Raw genomic sequence first — 21,811 nt, 5'->3', positions numbered from 1 at the left:
ATACCCATTAAATAGAGTCAATAATGAGTATCTAAAGAGAAATTTGGTACCTAAGGTAATAAACATTCTCATGCCCTAGGTAGAATTAAATCTTTGTTAGACAAATGAAGCTTTCTATTAATACCAATAATTACTGAAATAGACATCAATGAGTAGAAAATTCAAGGACATGACAGTGCAGAGAAGAACATGATATAATATTCCTTCTTCCTTGAAGCAAAGCAAATCTGAGATATAGTAGTACTAATAAGGCATTGTAGAATTCCCTAATATGCCTCCATTTTGCTTTCACTTTGGACTGAAGGTATATGTGTTGCTGATACTCTCAAGGCACAGGTGTTCAAAGACATCTTCCTGGAAATGAATATACCATATTCTGTTGTACGAGGGGAGCAGATCCAATTGAAAGGAACTGTTTACAACTATAGAATGTTTGATATACGGGTAAGTAGGTATTTATTATATGTTCGAATAAATGGGAAAAAAAAGAAGAATTCTCTGATTTTATAAGAATTCTATTAATGGAATTATCACATACACAAAAACCAAAAATTTTACTCAATGAAGGGATAAAGAAAGGAGGAAGACTTAAGACAAATTTTCTTATAACTCCAATTTAAAGAAGAATACAAGGGCCACCTGGGTGGCTCAGTCAGTTAAGCATCAAAATTCTAACCATGGTTGGACAACTTGTCTTCTTTTTGTCAGCACACAGCTAAAGGGAATTATACAATAGGGTGACTGATTTCCCTTGAAAACTTTATATGGGAGCTCACTGTAGTCTGAAAATCTAACTATATTTTTTAAAAAGCTCTAATTTTGTTCTTAAGAGATGAGTATTTTAGTGGTTTCCAAAAGTTTTGCTTATATACGCTCTAAATATTGGGGGGTGAACTATGTACCCCATTGACACATTTTTAATTAGGATCTAAAGTTTTTCACCATAAAATGTTAATATTTAAATATTGGTTATAACAAACTTTAAATGTATACAGCAAAATCTAAATACCATAATATTCTATTTAAAAATACCCAAATAAACTGTTATTAACAACAGTTTGGATATCAATTCTTTTTCTCTGCGAACACATATTCCCATTTCACTCTCCTAATGTTATGTATTTTATGCTTGAATATTTTCTATTGATCACCCTCATAATTCGATGCAACAAAAATATGTAGATATGTTGAAATTGAAATGTTTTTGAATTCTTTTTTTAATTTAATTTTTTAAATTTATTTATTTGACAGACAGAGATCACAAGTAGGCAGAGAGGCAGGCAGGCGGGGGGGAAGCAGGCTCCCTGCCAAGCAGAGAGCCCGATGTGGGACTGGATCCCAGGACCCTGGGATCATGACCTGAGCCGAAGGCAGAGGCTTTAACCCACTGAGCCACTTGGGCACCCCTGTTTTTGAATTCTCTAAGACTCTTAAGTGTCTCGTAATTGCTTGTGGATTTAGTTAAAATTATGAAAGGATTTTGATACATATTGTCCTCAAGTTATATATTAACATAAGGGAAACCGACAATGCTGAATCTTTCACATCTCTTTGTCCTTTTGCTTTATTCATTAGATCAGTGGCCAGCTATTGGCCATGGACCCAAACTGACTTGCTGCCTCTTATGGCCTTTAATCTAAGAATGGTTTTCACATTTTTTTTAAGGATTGAAAGAAAGAAGAAATTTTCATGGCACATGAAAATTATATGAAATTCAAATTTCAGTGTCCATAAATAAAGTGTGCTGCCACACTTATCTGTATAGGTATCATCCGTGGCAAAGTTGAGTAGTTGTGACACAGACCACTAATGTGGTGTTTTCATTGCCTTGTGCTACTGCTCAAGGCGCTGCCAATTGCAAGGACACAATTATAACTCAACAGGCTTTTAATGTCCATATGTCTCACTGCACTGCCATATTTTGTTTAATTTTTAAATTATAAATCATTTTATCATATCAAAATAAGAAACAAGAACATCTGTGATATCTCAGGATTAATCCCTCTTAATTAGCTTTCCTCGAGTATAGGTCACATTTTCCTATTTCTTTTTACCCAGTAATTTTGGATTGGACCATGGATCTTATTAATGAAATGTTATAGTGACTCTGGAGTCGATCAGGTTCCTGTGGAGATCTTCTATTCTGCTTTGTGTTTTTCAGCAGGCAGTTGTCTGAGTTCAAGCCCAAACCTTGAAATTTCGGTTCTGTTCTATTAGCCTTGGTTTGGATGCGTGGAATCTGTGCTGGGTGTTGTTCAAGGGTTGGCCAGTTTTAAGTAAATTTTATATGCTGAACTTGGAATGCCTTCACTTTTCAGCTCTGGGGGCTGTTTCATATTCTGTCCCCTGGTTCTTCAAGCCCATAGATGGCAGTTTCTGCCAGGGCCTTAGGCACTCATCAAGGCACTACTGGGGCCTTCCCTCAGGTAAAAACTGTAATCAACAGGAATCTCACCCAGTATCATTCCTTCCTTCCAGCTGCTCCCTTCTCTTCCACTCTCTAGTACCTTTAGGTAGTGTGTGTGTGTGTGTGTGTGTGTGTGTGTGCAGTCAAGAGCTTATAGTTGTGTTTGCAGAACGGTTGTCCAACAGGATTTACTTGGCCATCACTATAACAGAACTGCTGCTGTAGGCTTATTTAATTGATATTCTATTTTTGAAAACTGAAGATATTCAGTTTTAAACATTCCTTTCTATTCCCAACTTATTAGGAATTTTTGTGATGAATTTATGTGGAATTCTGTCAAGCCACTCTTCTTCTGGGGGAATGAATCATTGGCCTTGGGCAACCCAGTAAGCTTCTTTAACTCCTGCCCCACCCACCCAGGTCTTTGTATTTCCCAAAAAGATAATTAAGAGGGAAATGGAACACTTCGTTTTTGAGAAATTCTTCAAATTAGTCCTTGAATGTTGGCACTCTTTCTTGTTTACCTGCTTGATTTATTCTGTATCCTATGATTTTATGCTTTGGGATATAGTTCTTAATTCTGCCGGTTCACTAGATTTGGGAGTGAAGATGAAAAATATTCAGTTTTAACCAAAAGTAGGTAGGTACTATTATTATTATCCCCATTACAAAGATGAGAAAATGAGCAGTTAAAGAGGTCATGTGAACTGATATTATCATACAGTAAGAGGCAGAGCCAAGATTTGAACCGAGATCTTTCTGGAGCCAAAGTCTGGCTGTAAAATGGAGTACAAGTGGGGAATTAATAAGCAACAAGATTGGAAAAGTAAGGTGGGGACATATTGGGCAGGGCCTTGAACACCAAGAGATGGAGTTCTCAGTCTTTCCTAAAATCATTGTTTGTTAAATACCAAAGGCTGAGCTAAAAGATACAAAGAGGAGTAAATCACATAAAGTGCCCAAGCCTGGGGTTCCCACCGCCTAAGGTACAAGCATGTAAAGAGACCATGTAACAAATGATATCATGACATCATGAACAAAGAACCTGAACAACTTCACACCTGATTTAGAAGGTAATGATCCAAGGAAGATAAGACATTTCAGAGCCAGGGCTAAACTTGGCAGACATCCCTTCATGTTGCTAAACTCTACAGCAGCTTGTGTGTGTATGTCCGAAAATCTAACATGAGCTTCCTCCTCTGCCTTAGAATCTCAGGGATTATTTAACCCTGTAAAAATCTCAGGGACAGTTTTGTATCCAGACGAACAACGTCAGGGCACACTTCCTTATCATAAAGTGTTTTAATATAATGGTTCACTGATTATATTTCAGTTCTGTGTTAAAATGTCTGCTGTGGAGGAAATCTGTACATCAGGAAACCCAGCTATCAACCGCCAGGGCAGCCGTCCCTCCAGATGTGTGTCCCAGAGAGTAGAAGGTTCCTCCAGTCATCCGGTGACCTTCACCGTGCTTCCTCTGGAAGTTGGCCTCCACAACATCAACTTTTCACTGGAGACTTCACTTGGAAAAGAAATCTTAGTAAAAACATTACGAGTGGTGGTAAGAAAAATATGTTTTTTTTCTGATTCTTTTTAAAAACACTTTTTTCATGGGTGGAAGGGATTAAGAGTATACTTATCGTGGTGAGCACTGAGTAGTGTATGGAATTGTTGAATCACTATTGTACACCTGACTGTGTATCGATTATAATGGAATTAAAATTTTAAAAAAGAAAGAAAAAGAATGATAACAAACACTATTTTCAACTTTTTTGGAAAAAAAGTTGTCAGCAGCTTATCATTAAGTGGATCAGAAAAAGAACACAGAAAAACAATATAAATATGAATGTAACAGAATGCTAACATTTGGGGGAAACAAAGTAGAGGTTACCTCAGGTTTTTGGTAGGATTCTTATAACTTTTCTTTCAGTCTGACATTATGTTTTAAAAATTTAAATAAAACAATGGTACTTCGTGATTGTAGAACATATGGAATAATGAAAAGCCACAGAGAAGAAAATTAAAATCACTGATAACTCCCACACCCAAAGACATGCAACTTTGACAATTTGATATATAGTCTTCTAAGGTTTTCCTCCTAACACATTCAAAAGGTGTGTCTTGAAATCTATGTGCCAGACATTATGCCGGGTACTGGAGATCCAGCAATAGATAAGACACAGCCCAGGCATTTATAGTCTAAAAAATGTTTCATTTACAAATAAGTAAAGAGACTAAAAAAGGAAGAAAATTATCATTTATTAAGTACTATTTACCCACATAGTCTATTGAGTGTTTTCGTGTTTTCCTAGTAAGAGTAAGGTTCTTGCCAAGAGTCACATGACTAGTTAATGACAGAACTGGGTCTTCTTAGGTCTTCATTCTCTGACTTACGTTTTTAGCCACACAATCACTTCAGTAGACATATACTGACTTATTTTGTACAAGACATGTCCTATGTATCCTTGCATGGTAGTTCCATGCACAGAATAAGGAGACAGGCTGCCGGGGTTTGAATCCTGGCTCCACCACTTGCTAGCAGTGTGACATTGGATAAGTTTCTTGATTTCTCTATGTGCCATTTTCTTCATCTACCAAATGGGAGTAATAATAGTTTCTACTTCATGAAGTTTTTTTTTTTAGGTTAAATAAGATAATACGTACAAAGCATTTAGGTCAATTTCCTGGCTTATGATAGCTTCTATTTAAGTATTTGGTCTGGTTATTAGGCAAGTAGCCAGAAAATCTTATTCTTGTTTTTATGAATATAAATATTTAAACATACTTTTGCCTTTAAAATTTTTTTTCAATTGGAAAGTATCCAAGTTGATCCAAGAATTCAGGTCATATAAATTTAATTTTATTTTTTCATCATTTGAAGGTGGCAGCTGAAATTCAGGGAACAAATTAAGGCTTCACTGAGGGAGTTAAATTTAATTATATTCCTTACTGAGTGTTTTCTGCCTTTTTAGCCGGAAGGTATCAAAAAGGAAAGTTATGCTGGTGTTACTCTGGACCCAAGGGGTATTTATGGTAGGTATTTTATATGTTGTCTTTTGCTCTAGAAATTAAAGTGTCTAGGTTACCTGAAACGTTGTTTTTCAAAATGTTAGTTGTCTGGAATAAGAAATATTCATTTCTTGTTCATTGACATTCTTGATAGCACGTGTTATATTATAATCTGGATGGGTTTAGAACAAAGAAAAAGAATTCCATTAATTTTAAGTGCAAAGCATTGAAATCATGATAATTGCATGACTTCTCTTTGATATTAGTCATTTTGTATCCATCACAATGATAATTTATACTATTTTCTTATAGAACCATCAATCCCAAGGAATACCTAAGAAAAAGTCATTTCCGTACTTCTTTAACACACAGTATTTGAAAACACAATAATGCTGATTAATCACTTAACTAACTCATTCCTTGTTGTTCCTACTATCCTACTTTTTACCCTTCAATAAAGATAATTCTGAACCTTCTCACGGTTAGAATTTTGCAAATATCCAAGCACTTAAACAAGGCTCATACACTTATATATAGCGAAATTTAGAATGGGTTCAGTTAACAATTTTGTTCAACAAAAAAAGATAGCCTGTCATAGTTCTTATTAAATGGATTAAATTTACCATATTATTGCCTTGAATCATGTTTCTTTGCTTTCAGTCATATAGCAATGAGGGAAAAAAGCTTACCTATAAATCAAGACCCTTATACCCAGAGAGCCATTTCTGAGAATTGCAAAGCAAAGCAAAGAATTCAGACCTTTACCTTTAAATCAGCAGAGTATCATAAGCTAAGGATGACTTCAACAGAGTAACAGGAAGAAAAATCCATCTTAAATGCATATATCCAGATGCTCCCTTTTTTACTTAATTTTATCTTCACATAGACCTTCTTCCAGCCTGTCCATTGTGAAAGATCTGTGGGTAGAGATATTACAAATTCTGAGATTTGGAGCCTCATGAAGTTACTTATATCAAGCCTCAGAGCCAGTGTATCTTTATTTTCTTCCTGTTTACCCTGTGCCTCCCATACTGACATTACCGCAAACAGATTTGCAAAATGGCCCTGTCTGGTACATTCCAGGTGTGGACATCAGGGCCACACAATGGGAATGATCTTTTATCTGGGAATAAATCTCTCAGTCAAAAATCTTGGTAAAAAATTAGTTATAATAAAACCTATGCCTCTTTCCAATCTTGCCATTTAACCATTTCCCTTATTGTTTTAGACAACTTAGATTTAGGCAGCTTTGTCACTTTCTAGAGAGCTAAATAGGGTAAAGATGACAATTAACTTAGTCCAGTGAGTTTGGAGAGTTTATTAAATACTTCCAATATTTATGTGTCAGAATTGCTATATACTTTATAGAATTCCTTTTTTTTTTTTAAGGCTAACATGTATTTGGAAAAGTAGGTGGACAATAACATCACTGGAAATTTAGGGAAAAAAATCAGTGAGGGAGAAGAAGGTATCAGAACAAATTATAAAGTAACAGGAATGAAAATAGTGTGGCATCAGCTTAAAATGAGGACTAAATGTAGAAACTCAATCCAAGGAGCCCGCATCTTTGGTTCTTGCTTTCTCTCCCCCACAAGCCTTTGCCTCCAAATCTTCTTTGGGTTGCAGGGAGTTCAGCTCCTCACCATCCCCCACTTCTTGGCACACCACATCACTGGTCTGGGCTGGCCCCTTGTGTTTTCTTTCCTCCCTTCATTCCTTTCTTTTTTTTGAATGTTATGTTAGTCACCATACAGTACGTCATTAGTTTTTGATGTTAGAATTAGTGTTCCATGATTCATTGTTTGCCTAAAACACCCAGTGTTCCATATAATACGTGCCCTGTTTAATACCCATCACAGGGCTCACCCATCCCTTCACCCTCTCCCCTCTAAAACCTTCAGTTTGAGTCCCAGAGTCCATAGTCTCTCATGATTTGTCTCCCTTCTCTAATTTCCACCCACCTTCATTTTTCCCTTCCTTCTCCTAATGTCCTCCGTGCTATTCCTTATGTTCCACAAATAAGCGAAACCATACGATAATTGTCTTTCTCTGTTTGACTTATTTCACTTAGCATAATCTCCTCCAGTCCCAGCCATGTTGATGCAAAATTTGGGTATTCAACCTTTCTGATGGCTGAGTAATATTCCATTGTATATATGGATCACATCTTCTTTATCCATTTGTCTGTTGAAGGACATCTCAACTCCTTCCACTATTTGGCTTTTGTGGACATTGCTGCTATGAACACTGGGTGCATATAGCCCTTCTTTTCACTACATCTGTATCTTTGGGGTAAATACTCAGTAGTGCAATTGCTGGGTCATAGGGTAGCTCTATTTTTAATTTTTTGATGAACTTCCATACTGTTTTCCATAGTGGCTGTACCAACTTGCATTCCCACCAAAAGTGTAAGAGGGTTCCCCTTTCTCACAACCCCTCCAGTATCTGTTGTTTCTTGTCTTGTCAATTTTTGCCATTCTAACTGGTGTGAGATGGTATCTCAGTGTGGTTTTGATTTGAATTTCCCTGATGGCTAATGATGTTGAACATTTTTTCATGTGGCTACTTGAATAGACCAATAACCAGTAACAAGATTGAAGCAGTGATCAACAACCCCCCCAAAAACAAGAGTCCAGGGCCCGATGAATTCCCAGGGAATTCTACCAAACATTCAAAGAAGAAATAATACCTATTCTTCTGAAGCTGCTTCAAAAAATAGAAAAAAGGAAAACTTCCAAACTCATTCTATGAGGCCAGCATTACCTTGATCCCAAAACAGGCAAAGACCTCATCAAAAAGGAGAATTGCAAATCAATATCGCTGATGAATATGGCTGCCAAAATTCTCAACAAGATTCTCCCTACTAGGATCCAACAGTATATTAAAAAGATTATCTGTCATGACTGGGTGGGATTATCCCTGGGATGCAAGTGTGGTTCAATATTTGCAAATCCATCGATGTGATAGAACATGCTAATAAGGGGGGAGAGAAGAACCATATGGTCCTCTCAATTGATGCAGAAAAAGCATTTGACAAAATACAGCATCTTTTTCTGATTAAAACTCTTCAGAGTATAGGGATAGAGGGAACATACCTCAATTTCATAAAAACCATCTATGAAAAGCCCATTCTCAAATTCGAAAAGCAAGTTCGAAAAGCAAATATCATTCTCAATGGGGAAAAGCTGAGAGCATTTTCCTTAAGATCAGGAACACAATTAGGATGCCCAGTCTCACCGCTGGTGTTCAACATAGTACTGGACATCCTAGCAACAGCAATCAGACAACAAAAAGAAATAAAATGTTTTCAAACTGGCAAAGAAGAAGTCAAACTCTCTCTCTTCCCAGATGACATGATACTTTATGTGGAAAACCCAGAAGACTCCACCCCCAACTAGAAATCATACAGCAATTCAGTAATGTGGCAGGATACAAAATCAATCCGTAGAAATCAGATGCTTTCTTATACACTAACAATGTAACTGTAGAAAGAGAAATTAAAGAATCGATTCCATTTACAATAGCACCAAAAACCTTACCCTGTAATAACCTAAAGAGGTAAAGGATCTATACTCTAGAAACTACAGAACACTTGTGAAGGAAATTGAAGAAGACATGAAAAGATGGAAAAATATTCCATGCTCATGGATCGGATCGGAAGAATAAACATTGCTAGGATGTCTATGCTACCCAGAGCAATCTATACTTTCAACACCGTCCTAATCAAAATACCAATGGCATTTTTCAAAGTGCTGGAATAAACGATCTTAAAATTTGTATGGAACCAGAAAAGACCCCAAATCGCCAAGGAAATGTTGAAAAAGAAACACAAAGCTGAGGGCATCATGTTGCCTGATTTCAAGATATATTACAAGGCATGATCACCAAGACATCATGGTACTGGCACTAAAACAGACCCATGGATCAATGGAACAGAGTAGAGACCCCGGATATGGACCTTCAACTCTATGGTCAACTAATCTTTGACAAAGCAGGAAAAAATATCCAGTGGAAAAAAGACAGTCTCTTCAATAAATTGTGCTGAGAAACTTGGACAGCACAGAAGAATGAAACTCGATCTTACACCATACACAAGAATAAACTCTAAATGGATGAAAGACCTCAATGTGAGACAGGAATCCATCAAAATTCTAGAGGGGAACATATGTAGTAACCTTTTGGACATCCTCCCTTTATTCCTGACCCCTGCTCCCATTTCCCTTCCTTTAAATGCACCCACTCAGATCCTATTCTCTATCCTACTCTATTTCTTAAGTTTTTAAACTCAACATTCTGTTTTAAAGGAATACTCACTGCTTCTTACAGTGTTTCAGAGTATATTCCACCACAATTTTACTTATCCGTCCTCTAGTGACAGATTCCCCACCACTGTGAGCAATACTGCAGTGAACATTATACATCTCCCTTTACAGATCTGTCAGCATTAATCCGGACTGTATATCCAGGAGTGTGACTGCTGGGTCAGAGGGCATACATATGTTGAATATTATTAACTGCTGTCCTGTTGGTCTTCAGAATGGCTGTGCTATTTACACATCTGCCAGCACCGTGTGAACATTGTCATCTCTCTACATCCTCACCAGCACTTGTATTATTGCTGGGGTGTTATTACTCTAAAATGTGCCATTTATGAGAGGCATAGGATGCTGTCTCATTGTTTTAGTTTGGATCCTTCTGAGTACAAAACATTTCCCCTATGCTTATTGGCCATTTGGGCTTCCCATCTGTGAATTTCCTATTCTTACCTTTTATACCTTGTTCTATTTTCCTTTTGGATTTTTTTTTGGGGGGGAGTCTATTTCTAATTGATTTTTGTCTCTGGTGTACTTTTTTTAAAAAAGATTTTTTATTTATTTGAGAGAGAGTGAGCGAGCACGTGTGTGAGCAAGAGGAAGAAGGGGCAGTGGGAGAGGGAGAGAGACTCTCCAGCAGACTCCCTGCTGAGCACTAAGCTGCTTGTGGGGCTCTATCTCATGACCATGAGATCATAACCTGAGCAGAAATCAAGAGTCAGACCCTTAACTGACTGAGCCACCCAGGCAGTCCTCTGGTATACTTTTTTGAGCAATAGTGAACCCTAGTGGGTTTTGAATAGGAATCCTTTATTCTGATATAGCCAATTCATTATAATTTTACTTTACAACTATTACATATTTTGGGGGTAATCTTTAAGAAGTCTTTCCCTGCTCTTAGTTCACAGAGATATTATATATTTTACCCTATTGGTTTTATAGATTTGACTTTTAAATGTGTTAATCTCTCTTGCATCTACCTTTATATGTGATGTCTTGATGGGCCTTTTATTTTTATTTTTTTTAAGATTTTATTTATTTGTCATAGAGAAAGAAAAAAGCAGGGGGAGTGGCAGGAGCAGGAGAAGCAGGCTCCCCACTCAGCAGGGAGCCCAATGCAGGTCTCCATCCCGGGACCCTGGGATCATGACCTGAGCAGAAGTCAGACAGATGCTTAACTGACTGAGCCACCCAGGTATCCCTTGATGAGTCTTTTATCATGATTCCTGACAAGGAGTAATATTGACTTCTGTTAGTTTCAGTTTTCACTTCTGTACCTTTTCAATCTGGTAGCAGAATTGTTAACAAGAATTGAAATAGCCAAGGGCAGATATCAATAGAAAAACTAATGGAGCATCAAATTTAGATAATTTCAGACAACCGATTATCATTAAGTACAATGTATTGTTTGCCAGAATCTTTGTCTATATTATTCTCACCCTTATTAAAATCCTTTGAGGAAAATATTATTACCTCTATGGAACTGATGAGCACATCAAGGCACAGAAAGGTAAAGTGTCTTGCCCAGTGTCACATATAGAGGACTCCTTCTGAGTTCCATGCTCTTTCAACCACACCGCAAACTTCTTAAATGTCTTCACTGAGTTTTATTTTAATATTATATCCTCAGGGGCACCTGGGGGCCCTGGTTAAGCATCTGCCTTCTTTTCTAGTTATGATCCTGTGGTCCTGTTATCAAGCCCCGCTTCAGGCTCCCTGCCCAGCAGGAAGCCTGCTTCTCTCCCTCTCCCACTCTTTCTGTTTGTATTCCCTCTCTTGCTGACTCTCTCTCTGTCAAATAAATAGATAAAATCTTTTTTTAAAAAAATTACATCCTCAGCGTTTATTAAAAGTTAATGAAGAAAGAAGTTACCTGAGGAACATTCTTGTCTCTTTCGCAAAGCTATGTACTTGCCCCATTGAGTGGCAAAATGTCACTATTTTCTTTCAGCATCCACGCTGTGCCAGGGACAGTGGTAAATGCTGGGACTACAGCTTTCAATAAGAGACGGTTCCTGCCCTCAGAGCTTTCCTGGTAGGACAATGAGAGGTGGGGGTCTCTGTGGTGACTGCTGTTGGTCCACAGTAAAACTTCTGAGATTAGATCCAAGCTTCATCTCTGCCCGCTCTGTGGCCTGGAGCAATTTGCTTTCTAAACCTCAGTTTTCTCATCTATAAAATAAAAACAATAATAGACCTAGCAAACAGGGTTGTTATAAGATCCAGCATAACAATGCATTTAGAAGATTAGCAGAGTGCTTGGTGTTCTATCAGTAGAATGATAAATACCATTTTTATGAAACAAACCAATGATTAAAGTAGAAAAATGCTCAGATAACAAGTACGCTAAAACTCTGTTATTGGACATAGAGAAGAAGTGTCTAAGTTAAATTGAGAGAAAGTGGAAAGAATGTCAGGGCATGCATCCCAGTGGAGCTAATCTTCAAATATCCTTGACTGAGCAATTACATTAGTTATTTTTAACTTTCAGTTCCGAGAATAATTTTTTCTCTTTGGACAAAACGGCATGCTCCCTTTTTCTGGTGGAATAAATTTATAAGCCTATTTATTTCCTATCTTGTAATGACCAGGAAGCTTACAGTTAAATTTAATGCTCTAAGGAGATTATATAAGCCTAGGGTTTGATAAAAATCTTTGATTATTTTTAACTTACTTTTAAAATTTTAGTATAGTTATTACAGGAGGGACTTTTATTTTCTTATTTTTTTTTTTTTTAGATTTTATTTATTTCTTTAATGGAGGCAAAACAAGAGCGGAAACACAAGCAGGGGGAGTGGGAGAGGGAGAGGCAGGCTTCCCGCCGAGCAGGGAGCCTGAAGCGGGGCTCTATTCCAGGACCCTGGGATCATGACCTGAGCCGAAGGCGGACGCTCAATGACTGAAACCAGCCAGGTGCCCCGAAGGGCCTTTCATTTTGAGACAATTCTTTGGAAGCTAGTATATTATAAATAACCTGCAACTGGGGTTCCTTCAAGAGTTCTGGGTAAACCTATGAGATTCTACCTCACACCATTCGGAACGGCTAAAATTAACAAGACAGGAAATGATGGATTGTGGTGAGGATGCCGAGAAAGGGGAACCCTCCTACACTGTTGGTAGGAATGCAAGCTGGTGCAGCCACTCTGGAAGACAGCATGGAAATTTCTCAAGATGTTAAAAATAGAACTGTCCTATCACCCAGCAATTGCACTACTAGTGATTTACCCCAAAGATACAAATGTAGTGATCTAAAGGGGCACCTGCACCTTAATATTTATAGCAGCAATGTCCACAATAGCCAAACTATGGAAAGAGCCCAGATGTCCATCGACTAATAAATGGATAAAGAAGATGTGGAATTTATATGCAATGGAATATCTCTCAGCCATTAAAAAAAAAAAAATGAAATCCTGCCATTTGCAGCATGGATGGAACCAGAGGGTATCATGCTAAGCAAAATAAGTTAATCAAAGAAAGACAATTATCATGTGATCTCACTCATCTGTGGAATTTAAGAAACGAAACAGAGGAGCACAGGGGAAGGGAGGGAGAAATAAAACAAGATGAAATCAGAGAGGGAGAAAAACCATAAGAGACTCTTTTTTTTTTTTTCCCCCATAAGAGACTCTTAATCATAGGAAACAAACTGAGTGTTTCTGGAGGGGAGGGAGGTAGGGGAATGGGGTAATTGGGTGATGGATATTAAGGAAGGCATGGGATGTAACGAGCACTGGGTGTTATATAAGACTGATGAATCACTGACCTCTACCTCTGAAACTGATAATACAATATGTGTTAATAGAATTTAAATTTTTTTTAAAAAGAATTCTGTGTAAATCTAATAATTTTTTTTTTTTTAATTTCAGGTGTCATTAGTCGACGAAAAGAGTTCCCATACAGGGTACCATTAGATTTGGTCCCCAAAACAAAAGTCCAAAGGATTGTGAGTATAAAAGGTAAAGTGACAAATGCCATTTTTATTTTTCATTTCACTTTATGCTTTAAATAACAAATATCCTCATGATTATTTTGTTTCTCCTCTTCTCTCTCTTCTCTACTCAGAAGCATGTACAAATCCACCTCTGGGGAAACCCTGCTCTTTCTACCTCCTTCAAACCCCCAACCGCTTTTCTGACTGTTTTTTCCTATTGGCCTGATTTAAATGGAGATTCATGCTCCCATGATGAAGGGTGGGGTTACCACGGACCCAAAGACTTCTCTCAAACTTTCCGTTTCCATTTCCAACCACTCTTGCTCCAGAGAGGGCTTTGTGACCTATAAATGGCGCCACCAGAGTTGCGCTGCTCTGCTGAAATATCAGTCCCAGAGTAGTTCTTTCCCCTCAGGTACATTTGCAGAAGTGGCAGCTTCAGTGAGTTTCCTCTGGTCTTCCTCTTCAGTCATATGTCATCAAAACAATAGAATGTCCTGACTAACTTTATCTCAGATAAAGCCCTGGGCTCACAGAATGTTAGTACTGTGAGAAACTTTTTTTTTTTTTTTAAGATTTTATTTATTTATTTGACAGAGAGAGATCACAAGTAGACAGAGAGGCAGGCAGAGAGAGAGAGAGAGAGGGAAGCAGGTTCCCTGCTGAGCAGAGAGCCCGATGCGGGACTCCATCCCAGGACCCTGAGATCATGACCTGAGCCGAAGGCAGCGGCTTAACCCACTGAGCCACCCAGGCGCCCGAGAAACTTTTTTAATCATGTGCAATCCTGGTGTTGGTTATGTGAAAATTTGTTTGCCTAGTATCACCCGGTGGCTTTTGGATAGAGTCCCTACAGCACTCAGAACACTCACAGCCCAGGCATTTTGCTTTGCTTTGTGGGAGCAATTGATTCATAGAGTTTACAATGTCTAAAGCTGTCAGGTTGGACAAGAACAAATTTGCCATATCTATGCCCTATCTATGCGGTGATCTGCCTGCTACATTATACCATCTTAACACCATATTCCAGGGGCATTTTTAAACCTGTTCTTTGTGTTTCTTTTAGATCCATATTCCTCACTAGATCTTTTCTGTCTCTCCCCAGCTAAGAAGTTAATTCAACTGCCTAGATAAAAAGAAAAGAACAAGGGGGCGCCTGGGTGGCCAGTCGATTAAGTGTCCGACTCCTGATTTCAGCTCAGGTCATGATCTCAGTGTTGTGAGATCGAGCCCTGAGTCGGGCTCTGCACTGGGCATGGAACCTGCTTAAGATTCTCTCTCTTTCTCACCCTTTATCTCTTCCCCACCCCCCCACTGCCCCACTGCTTGCTCTCATTTTCTCTTTCTCTCTCAAAAAAAGGTAAGAACAGGGATAGTTGCTCTTCTCTCTATTTAAAATATATCATTACTCAGAAGTTGTTAGAAACTGATGGTGCCTTTACCTTGATTTGTTTTTTTGTTTGTTTGTTTGTTACAGGACTGCTTATAGGTGAGGTCATATCTGCCGTTCTGAGTCAGGAAGGCATTAATATTCTTACCCACCTCCCCAAGGGGAATGCGGAAGCAGAACTGATGAGTGTTGTCCCTGTATTCTATGTTTTTCACTACCTGGAAGCAGGGAACAATTGGGACATTTTTTCTACTAATTCATTAGCTAAAAGATGGAACCTGGAGAGAAAACTTAGAGAAGGTAAAAAAAAAAAATTCTACTTTACATTTGTACATAAAAATGTTGTGACTTTTAAACTAATGGTGTAATTAAACTAATATTTAAGGTTTTAATGAATTACACAGAGCTTAATCATAAAAGCATTTCTGTAAAAAGAAAATTGTGAGATAGACACAACTATATAAATAAATACTATTTTCTGTAGCATTTGGCTTAACTTAACAAAATGCCTGGATGAGAGACAAGACACCTGCATTCCAACCCCTACAGAGCACTTCCTTCCTTCTTGAATGAGCTCAGAATGTTCTACTTGATAATTCCCAATTCAAACGATTCATGGTTCAGATACTTCTTTCGAGAAGTTTAACACTGGCTGCAGAGCACATGCTTGCTGCCCAACACCAAAGGAAGTCTACCATTCCCAGGAGCTAATAAACACTCTTTGCGTAGAAATGAAGGTTAGTGAAGCACTATGTTCTTTTTCTGGTGCCTCTTAGGATTGGTGAGCGTCATGTCCTACAGAAATTCTGACTACTCTTATAGCATGTGGAAGGGTGGAAGTGCTAGCACCTGGTAAGTAGAAGGTTTGGATTTGCATTTTCATAAAATAGTTGATTAATTAACTAGAGAATCTTAATGGAAATTCCATTCATCCATTTGCTCAGGCTGGAAGTGTAGTTATCCTTCATTGCCTTTTTTCTCTTACAAGTCACGTCTGATCCAGCAAATACTTCTGGCTGTACCTTCAAAATGTATCCTAAGCTTGACTACTCCTTACAAACCCCACCACACCATCCTGGTCCAAGTCACTCCCATGTCTTACCCAGACTATTGTACTAACCTCCTCTGCTCATCTTCCGCCTTTCCCCTCTTTATCTATACTGAACACAGCAACTGGAGTGACCCTGTTAAAACCTGAGTTAGGTCCCGTCACTCAGAACCATTTGGGAGCTTCCCATCTTACCCAGGGTAGAAACCAAACTTACTGTAAACCCCAAGGCCCTACATGGTGTGGCTTCATCTCACCTCTCCAACTATATCCCCTACTATTCTCTTTCCTTCCACTCAAGCCCTACTGGCCTCTTTGATGTTCCTTGAACATATGAGGCATTCCACTTCAGTGTCTTTGCAAGCACTGTTACCTCTGTCAGAAATGTTCTTCAGGTATCAGTGTCTAGTTCCCTTAACTCCCTCAGGTCTTTACCAAAAGTCGCCTTCTCAATGAGGCCTCTACTAATCATTCTATCAAAAGTTGCATTCCATTCCCATCCCAACATTTCATATCCTCCTCAACTTTCCCTTTCTCCTTAAAATTTATCATTAACATTCTTACTTATCTCACCTGTTACCTGTCTTGCCACTAGAACATAAGCTCCACGTGGGCAGTCTCAAGAATTCTGAGTGTCTGGTACACACCTGACATGTAGCAGGTGCTCAGTAAGTACTTATCAGTGAAGCATAATAACTTCCTTATTCAGACAGGCAAGACTGTCTGAATTAACTGAAAGTACACATTGCAATCGATTTTCAGAAAAAAATATTATCATGCACTGACAAAGTATGTAATGAAAATATAGTGTTCCAAGTGCTTTATAAATTCTACTATATGAAACACTTTTAAGGCTTTTACAATCTGGAATAACTGACTTTTAGATTATGCCCTGTAACTATTGAGAGTCCCCCGGATTTCATCCTTCACCTCTTATTTTCTGTAATCCCTCCTTGTGCAATCTCATCTTTGCCCATGATTTCCATAATTTCTACACAGATGATTCCCTAATTGATGTTTCGAGGCCTAACTTCTTACCTAAGCTCCAAATCCACATTTCTAGGGACCTGGGAGCCAAAGACCCTTCAAACATAATCCATGCCAAATTCAGTTTTTTGTTTCGGTTTCCTTAATCTGTGGGTGGCAATACTCTATACAAGTTTGAATCATCCCTTTCCTTTTGGCTCTATATCCAACCAGTTATCAAGTCGACAGATTGTACCTTAGAAGAGGTCTAACCATATGTGGGCGGCATGTTTTAAAAGACATGTAGACCCCTAGAGCATGCCTACTGGAGGATACCCACCAGGTTGCAAGGGTTAGGGCTTAGAAACCAGCCCAGCAACAGCTGGGAACTAAATGCTTAGAGGACGAAATGCCCCCTCTCCCCAAGAAGATGCAGTAGACTTTCAGTAAATATCTGGGGCCTCTCGAGAGTTCTCGGCAAGACTGAGTGGATGTTGTTCAGCCAAAAATGCAGAAATATTTGGGTACTGTCCTAGACTGAACTCCACAAGTTCCTTGAGAGAAACATACACAGAATAAAATGGCCAGTATCTGAAGACCTTCAAAATATTTTTTTAGGAATACAAAATATAATACATCATTCATTTTATTTTATTTTTAAAGATTTTATTTATTTATTTGTGAGAGAGTATGAGTGAGCACAAGCGGGGGGAGGGCCAGAGAGAAAGGGAGAAACAGGCTCTCTGATGAGCAGGGAGCCCCATGTGGGTCTTAATCCCTGGACCCTGGGATCATGACCTGAGCCGAAGTCAAACACTTAACTGACTGAGCCACCCAGGTGGCCCAATATATTGTTCATTTTAGAAAGAAAAATGAAAATAAAACATTTTAAGTGAGAGGGAAAGTCAAGTAGTCTTACTCTCAGAAGTGAAGGGCTGAAGGGCCGGTAGCTCTGGGTGCTCAGAGAGTGAGGGAATGCGAACAGAAGAGTGGGGGTGAGATAAAGAGGTATTGCGGGGTTATGAATTAGATACTCTTGGACACTCTTTAAGAGGTATTAGTAGCGACTGAAATTGCTTCAAAAAGCAAAAAACAAAAACAAGAAAACCTCAGTAATCATGATAGTTAAAGCTTCCTTGTGAGGTAGTGAGTTCTGTGTCAATGGCACGGCTCAAGAGGAAGCGGGGTAAACACTCCTGTGAATGTTGGGGAAAATGAATGTTGTCAGGCCTCAGACAAGACTTTAGATTAACCAGCTTGTACACATTGTACAATCTAGAATTTTAAGATCTTTCTCTTCTAGGTCTCGTGTTCATATGTCAGTGCCCTGACTCAAAACTATTTACTTCACCACTATTGTCTTTAACTTTAGAGTAATTTTGTTTTTAATCATCAGGCATCAATTTTTTAGTTTGTGTGCTGGTTAGCAATGTTGCAATCGCAAAAGATGTATTGTTCACATTTGTTGACTGAACGTTTTTGGAGATCTTCTCTTGTAAAATGGTGACAACATACTTTAGAATTGTATGATTTAAAATGTTATTTTCTTTTAAAGAATAAATATCATTTTAACTAAAACACACATAAGTTGAAAGCCAAAGGGATTGAACATCTAAATATTAATTATTTGATTTTGTCTTAAGGTTAACAGCTTTTGTTTTAAGAGTACTTGGACAAATAAGTAAATACGTAAATCAGAACCAGAATTCAATTTGTAATGGTTTATTGTGGCTGGTGGAGAATGCTCAACTAGAAAATGGATCTTTCAAGGAAAATTCCGAGTATCAGCCAATAAAATTACAGGTAAGGAAACCAAATATATAGATTCGCAACTGTTTTTTTTTAATAGACATTTATTTTAGAATAGATTCAGATTTATAGGAAAGTTGCAAGACATTTACGGCGTTTCTGAGTGCCATGAACCAGTGTACCTTTTCTTTATTCCTTTTTTTTTTTCAGCGTAACAGTATTCATTGTTTTTGCACCACACCCAGTGCTCCATGCAATCCGTGCCCTCTCTAATACCCACCACCTGGTTCCCCCAACCTCCCACCCCCCACACCTTCAATCCCCTCAGATTGTTTTTCAGAGTCCATAGTCTCTCATGGTTCACCTCCCCTTGCAATTTCCCCCAACTCCCTTCTCCTCTCCATCTCCCCTTGTCCTCCATGCTATTTGTTATGCAACACAAATAAGTGAAACCATATGATATTTACAAGTCTGAGTTTTGTTCTCATCCTATTTTAGAAGTTTGAAGAAGAGAAAAAATATATATGCCTTTAAGAAAGTCCTGTTGTGTACAGGCAAAGAATATGAAAGTTCTTCTTGCACTCCTCTTCACACAATTCAGTACAGGTCAGATGAGAGATGCCTATGACATCTCTTATGTCACAGGCACTGGTGGTCCACAGGGTGTAAGTACTAGAGATCTTAGAACATATAAAATGTACTCATCTGTCTACGTACCCTTGATATAGACTCCATACTTGAAACTCAGAGCCTTCTTACATATCAGGGCTGCAAGGTGTTGTCATGAAAGATGGGACCCTATTTATATCCTGTTAGTAAGAGGGATTAGGATCAGTTTTATTAAACTGTGCAACAAAGTGTTGTATGATGTTAGAATCTACTTATAAACTTGAATTACAAAGTAATTGTAGTATCTCTCCAAGATACCAGTACAGTATCTTTTATTCCCTTCTACTCCTTAGAATGTTTCTTTAAAATTCAAAGGTGTTTTTAGTTTGGTTGGTTGGTTTTGTTTGTTTTGTTTCATTTTTGTTTTGTTTTGTTTTGGGTTTTTGCTTTTGTTTTTGTTTTTGCCTGCCCTAATCTAATCCCTTTCTGGCATGATATCAGGCATAAATGGCTCCCTGGGTAACAGGAAACTCATATGTCCTTCTGTTGCACCAATAGCAGAGTAGGACTCCCACAAGAAACAGAGGGCAACTGACATCATCCAGGTGCTACCTGAAGAATAAAATACTACAATAAATTTTTTTATGTATCCATCCACCCATCTGTCTATATTTATTGAACGACCATTCACTGAGCACCTAATACATGCAAGGGTCTGTTTAGAACACAATCAGGGAGGAAGTGTGGGAAGGATAGACTGCCACAAAGCTCACACACTGGTAGGGAAAGTAGGCTATACATACTAGCAACTCTAATCTACATATAATTGTGTGTGTATACAAGAAATACGTATACATTTACGTATACAAGAAATACTTACTGAATGTGTACTAAGTGCTAGATGGTAGAGACACAAGAGTGAACAAAACAATTGTGATCACTGAGGCCATAGAGCTTATGATCTAGCAGAGAAGTCAGATGTCAGTAAGTAATTTCAAGTGTTCCATACATGTTAGGAAAAGGGAAATACAGTTTCGTTGAAAGCAACGGCTCCAATCTCATATGGGAGAATTGGAAAAAATGAGCTGGCCAGGATCCTGGGAGCTAGGTAGGAGGAAGGCAGGAAGAGTGTTCCAAGTGATGCAAACATGTGCCTGGCATTTTGAAGTGGAGAGAGAGGGTGGTTCATGCAAATAACTGGGGCCAAAAGAGCGAGGGGGTGAGTGGCATGAAATAAATCTGGAGAGTTAAATAGAGGACACTTTGGAAGAATGTATAAACATTGCATTGGAATGTGACTGCTCTAAGAGGAAATAATATGGGAGAACAAAGTCTGAATAGTGCTTCAGAGAGGGAGATGTTTTTCAACAGGGTTTTGAAGGAGGGGGAGAAATTTGTGGTGGAGAGGTATGAAGTGGAACTTCAGTGGAAGGGGAGGGAGAGAAAGGCATGTGAAGGTATTCAAGTGAGGAAGATCCGGATCTTCCTGAGAAATGGCAAGCAGTCCAACTGGAATGCATGAAGGGAGAAGGGGAGATTAGAACCAGGTCGTTTCATTTTAAGGACACCGTTTCACTCTCCATTTAAAACATTGCTTATTTTTAGGGTACCTTGCCTATTGAAGCCCGAGAGAATGCCTTATATCTTACAGCCTTTACAGTGATTGGATTTAGAAAGGCTTTTGAAATATGCCCCACAGTGGTAAGTAAGAGTTTCCTTCCTCTAACACTGATCGTCTGTTTCTATACCATTTAGTGGGAGGGGCCGCCTTGAAAATAAAGTTAGCTCCAAAATCAAAAGATTGCAGAATTATGATAGATATTAGAGACCCTCTGGCCCAACCTACTTGTTGACAGTTGCAAAAACTAAGACCTATGGGTAAGGTGGCTTTAATTGTCCAGTATCACGGGCTACTAAATTATGGATTGGGCAGTAGAACCAATAACTTGTGCTAAGGAGAAAATGACGTGTGTCCCTAGCTTCCTTCCAGTGTCTCTGGTAATATTACAACATGCATATGACTGTTATCCTACAGTGGAGGCATTTTATATCATGGAACTACTAAGACCACACGATAGTATATTTGTTTCTTTGGGGTGTGCCATTTCATTTGCTTGGAAGCTGAGGGGAAGAGGAGAAGATTCACCTGAGTGAGTCAACGTGGAAGACTCCAAGGGGTAGCAGAGATGTTTCTCTGATCTGGGAAGAGACAGTCCCTGACATGAGGTCAAACACACCTGCCTGCAAATCAGAAGCAAATTAGACAATGTCCTTCAAACGAGCCTACAGAACACACGTGGAGGAACCCAAAGGTGGTTTGTAGGACTTCATCCCCAAAACAAAATAATGTTTTTAGTTTGTTTCAAGATAATTGCTATTTAAACTTAAT

General features: G+C 38.5%; 1 protein-coding gene across 1 annotated transcript in view; it reads left to right on the top strand.

The window, feature by feature from the left end:
- C5 (complement C5) overlaps positions 1 to 21,811 on the top strand; it is an 86,361-nt gene that overhangs the window by 39,445 nt on the left and 25,105 nt on the right. The window contains 8 exon segments of the mRNA XM_047699377.1: positions 305 to 444; positions 3,741 to 3,968; positions 5,380 to 5,440; positions 13,596 to 13,685; positions 15,138 to 15,350; positions 15,827 to 15,902; positions 18,708 to 18,867; positions 21,028 to 21,123. Coding sequence (XP_047555333.1) covers positions 305 to 444; positions 3,741 to 3,968; positions 5,380 to 5,440; positions 13,596 to 13,685; positions 15,138 to 15,350; positions 15,827 to 15,902; positions 18,708 to 18,867; positions 21,028 to 21,123 — 1,064 coding nt within the window.

This window comes from Lutra lutra, chromosome 13 (assembly GCF_902655055.1).
Source record: "Lutra lutra chromosome 13, mLutLut1.2, whole genome shotgun sequence".
Taxonomy (NCBI): Eukaryota; Metazoa; Chordata; class Mammalia; order Carnivora; family Mustelidae; genus Lutra; species Lutra lutra.
The sequence above is the reverse complement of the archived record's forward strand: the minus strand, read 5'-3'. Positions and strand labels throughout refer to the sequence as shown.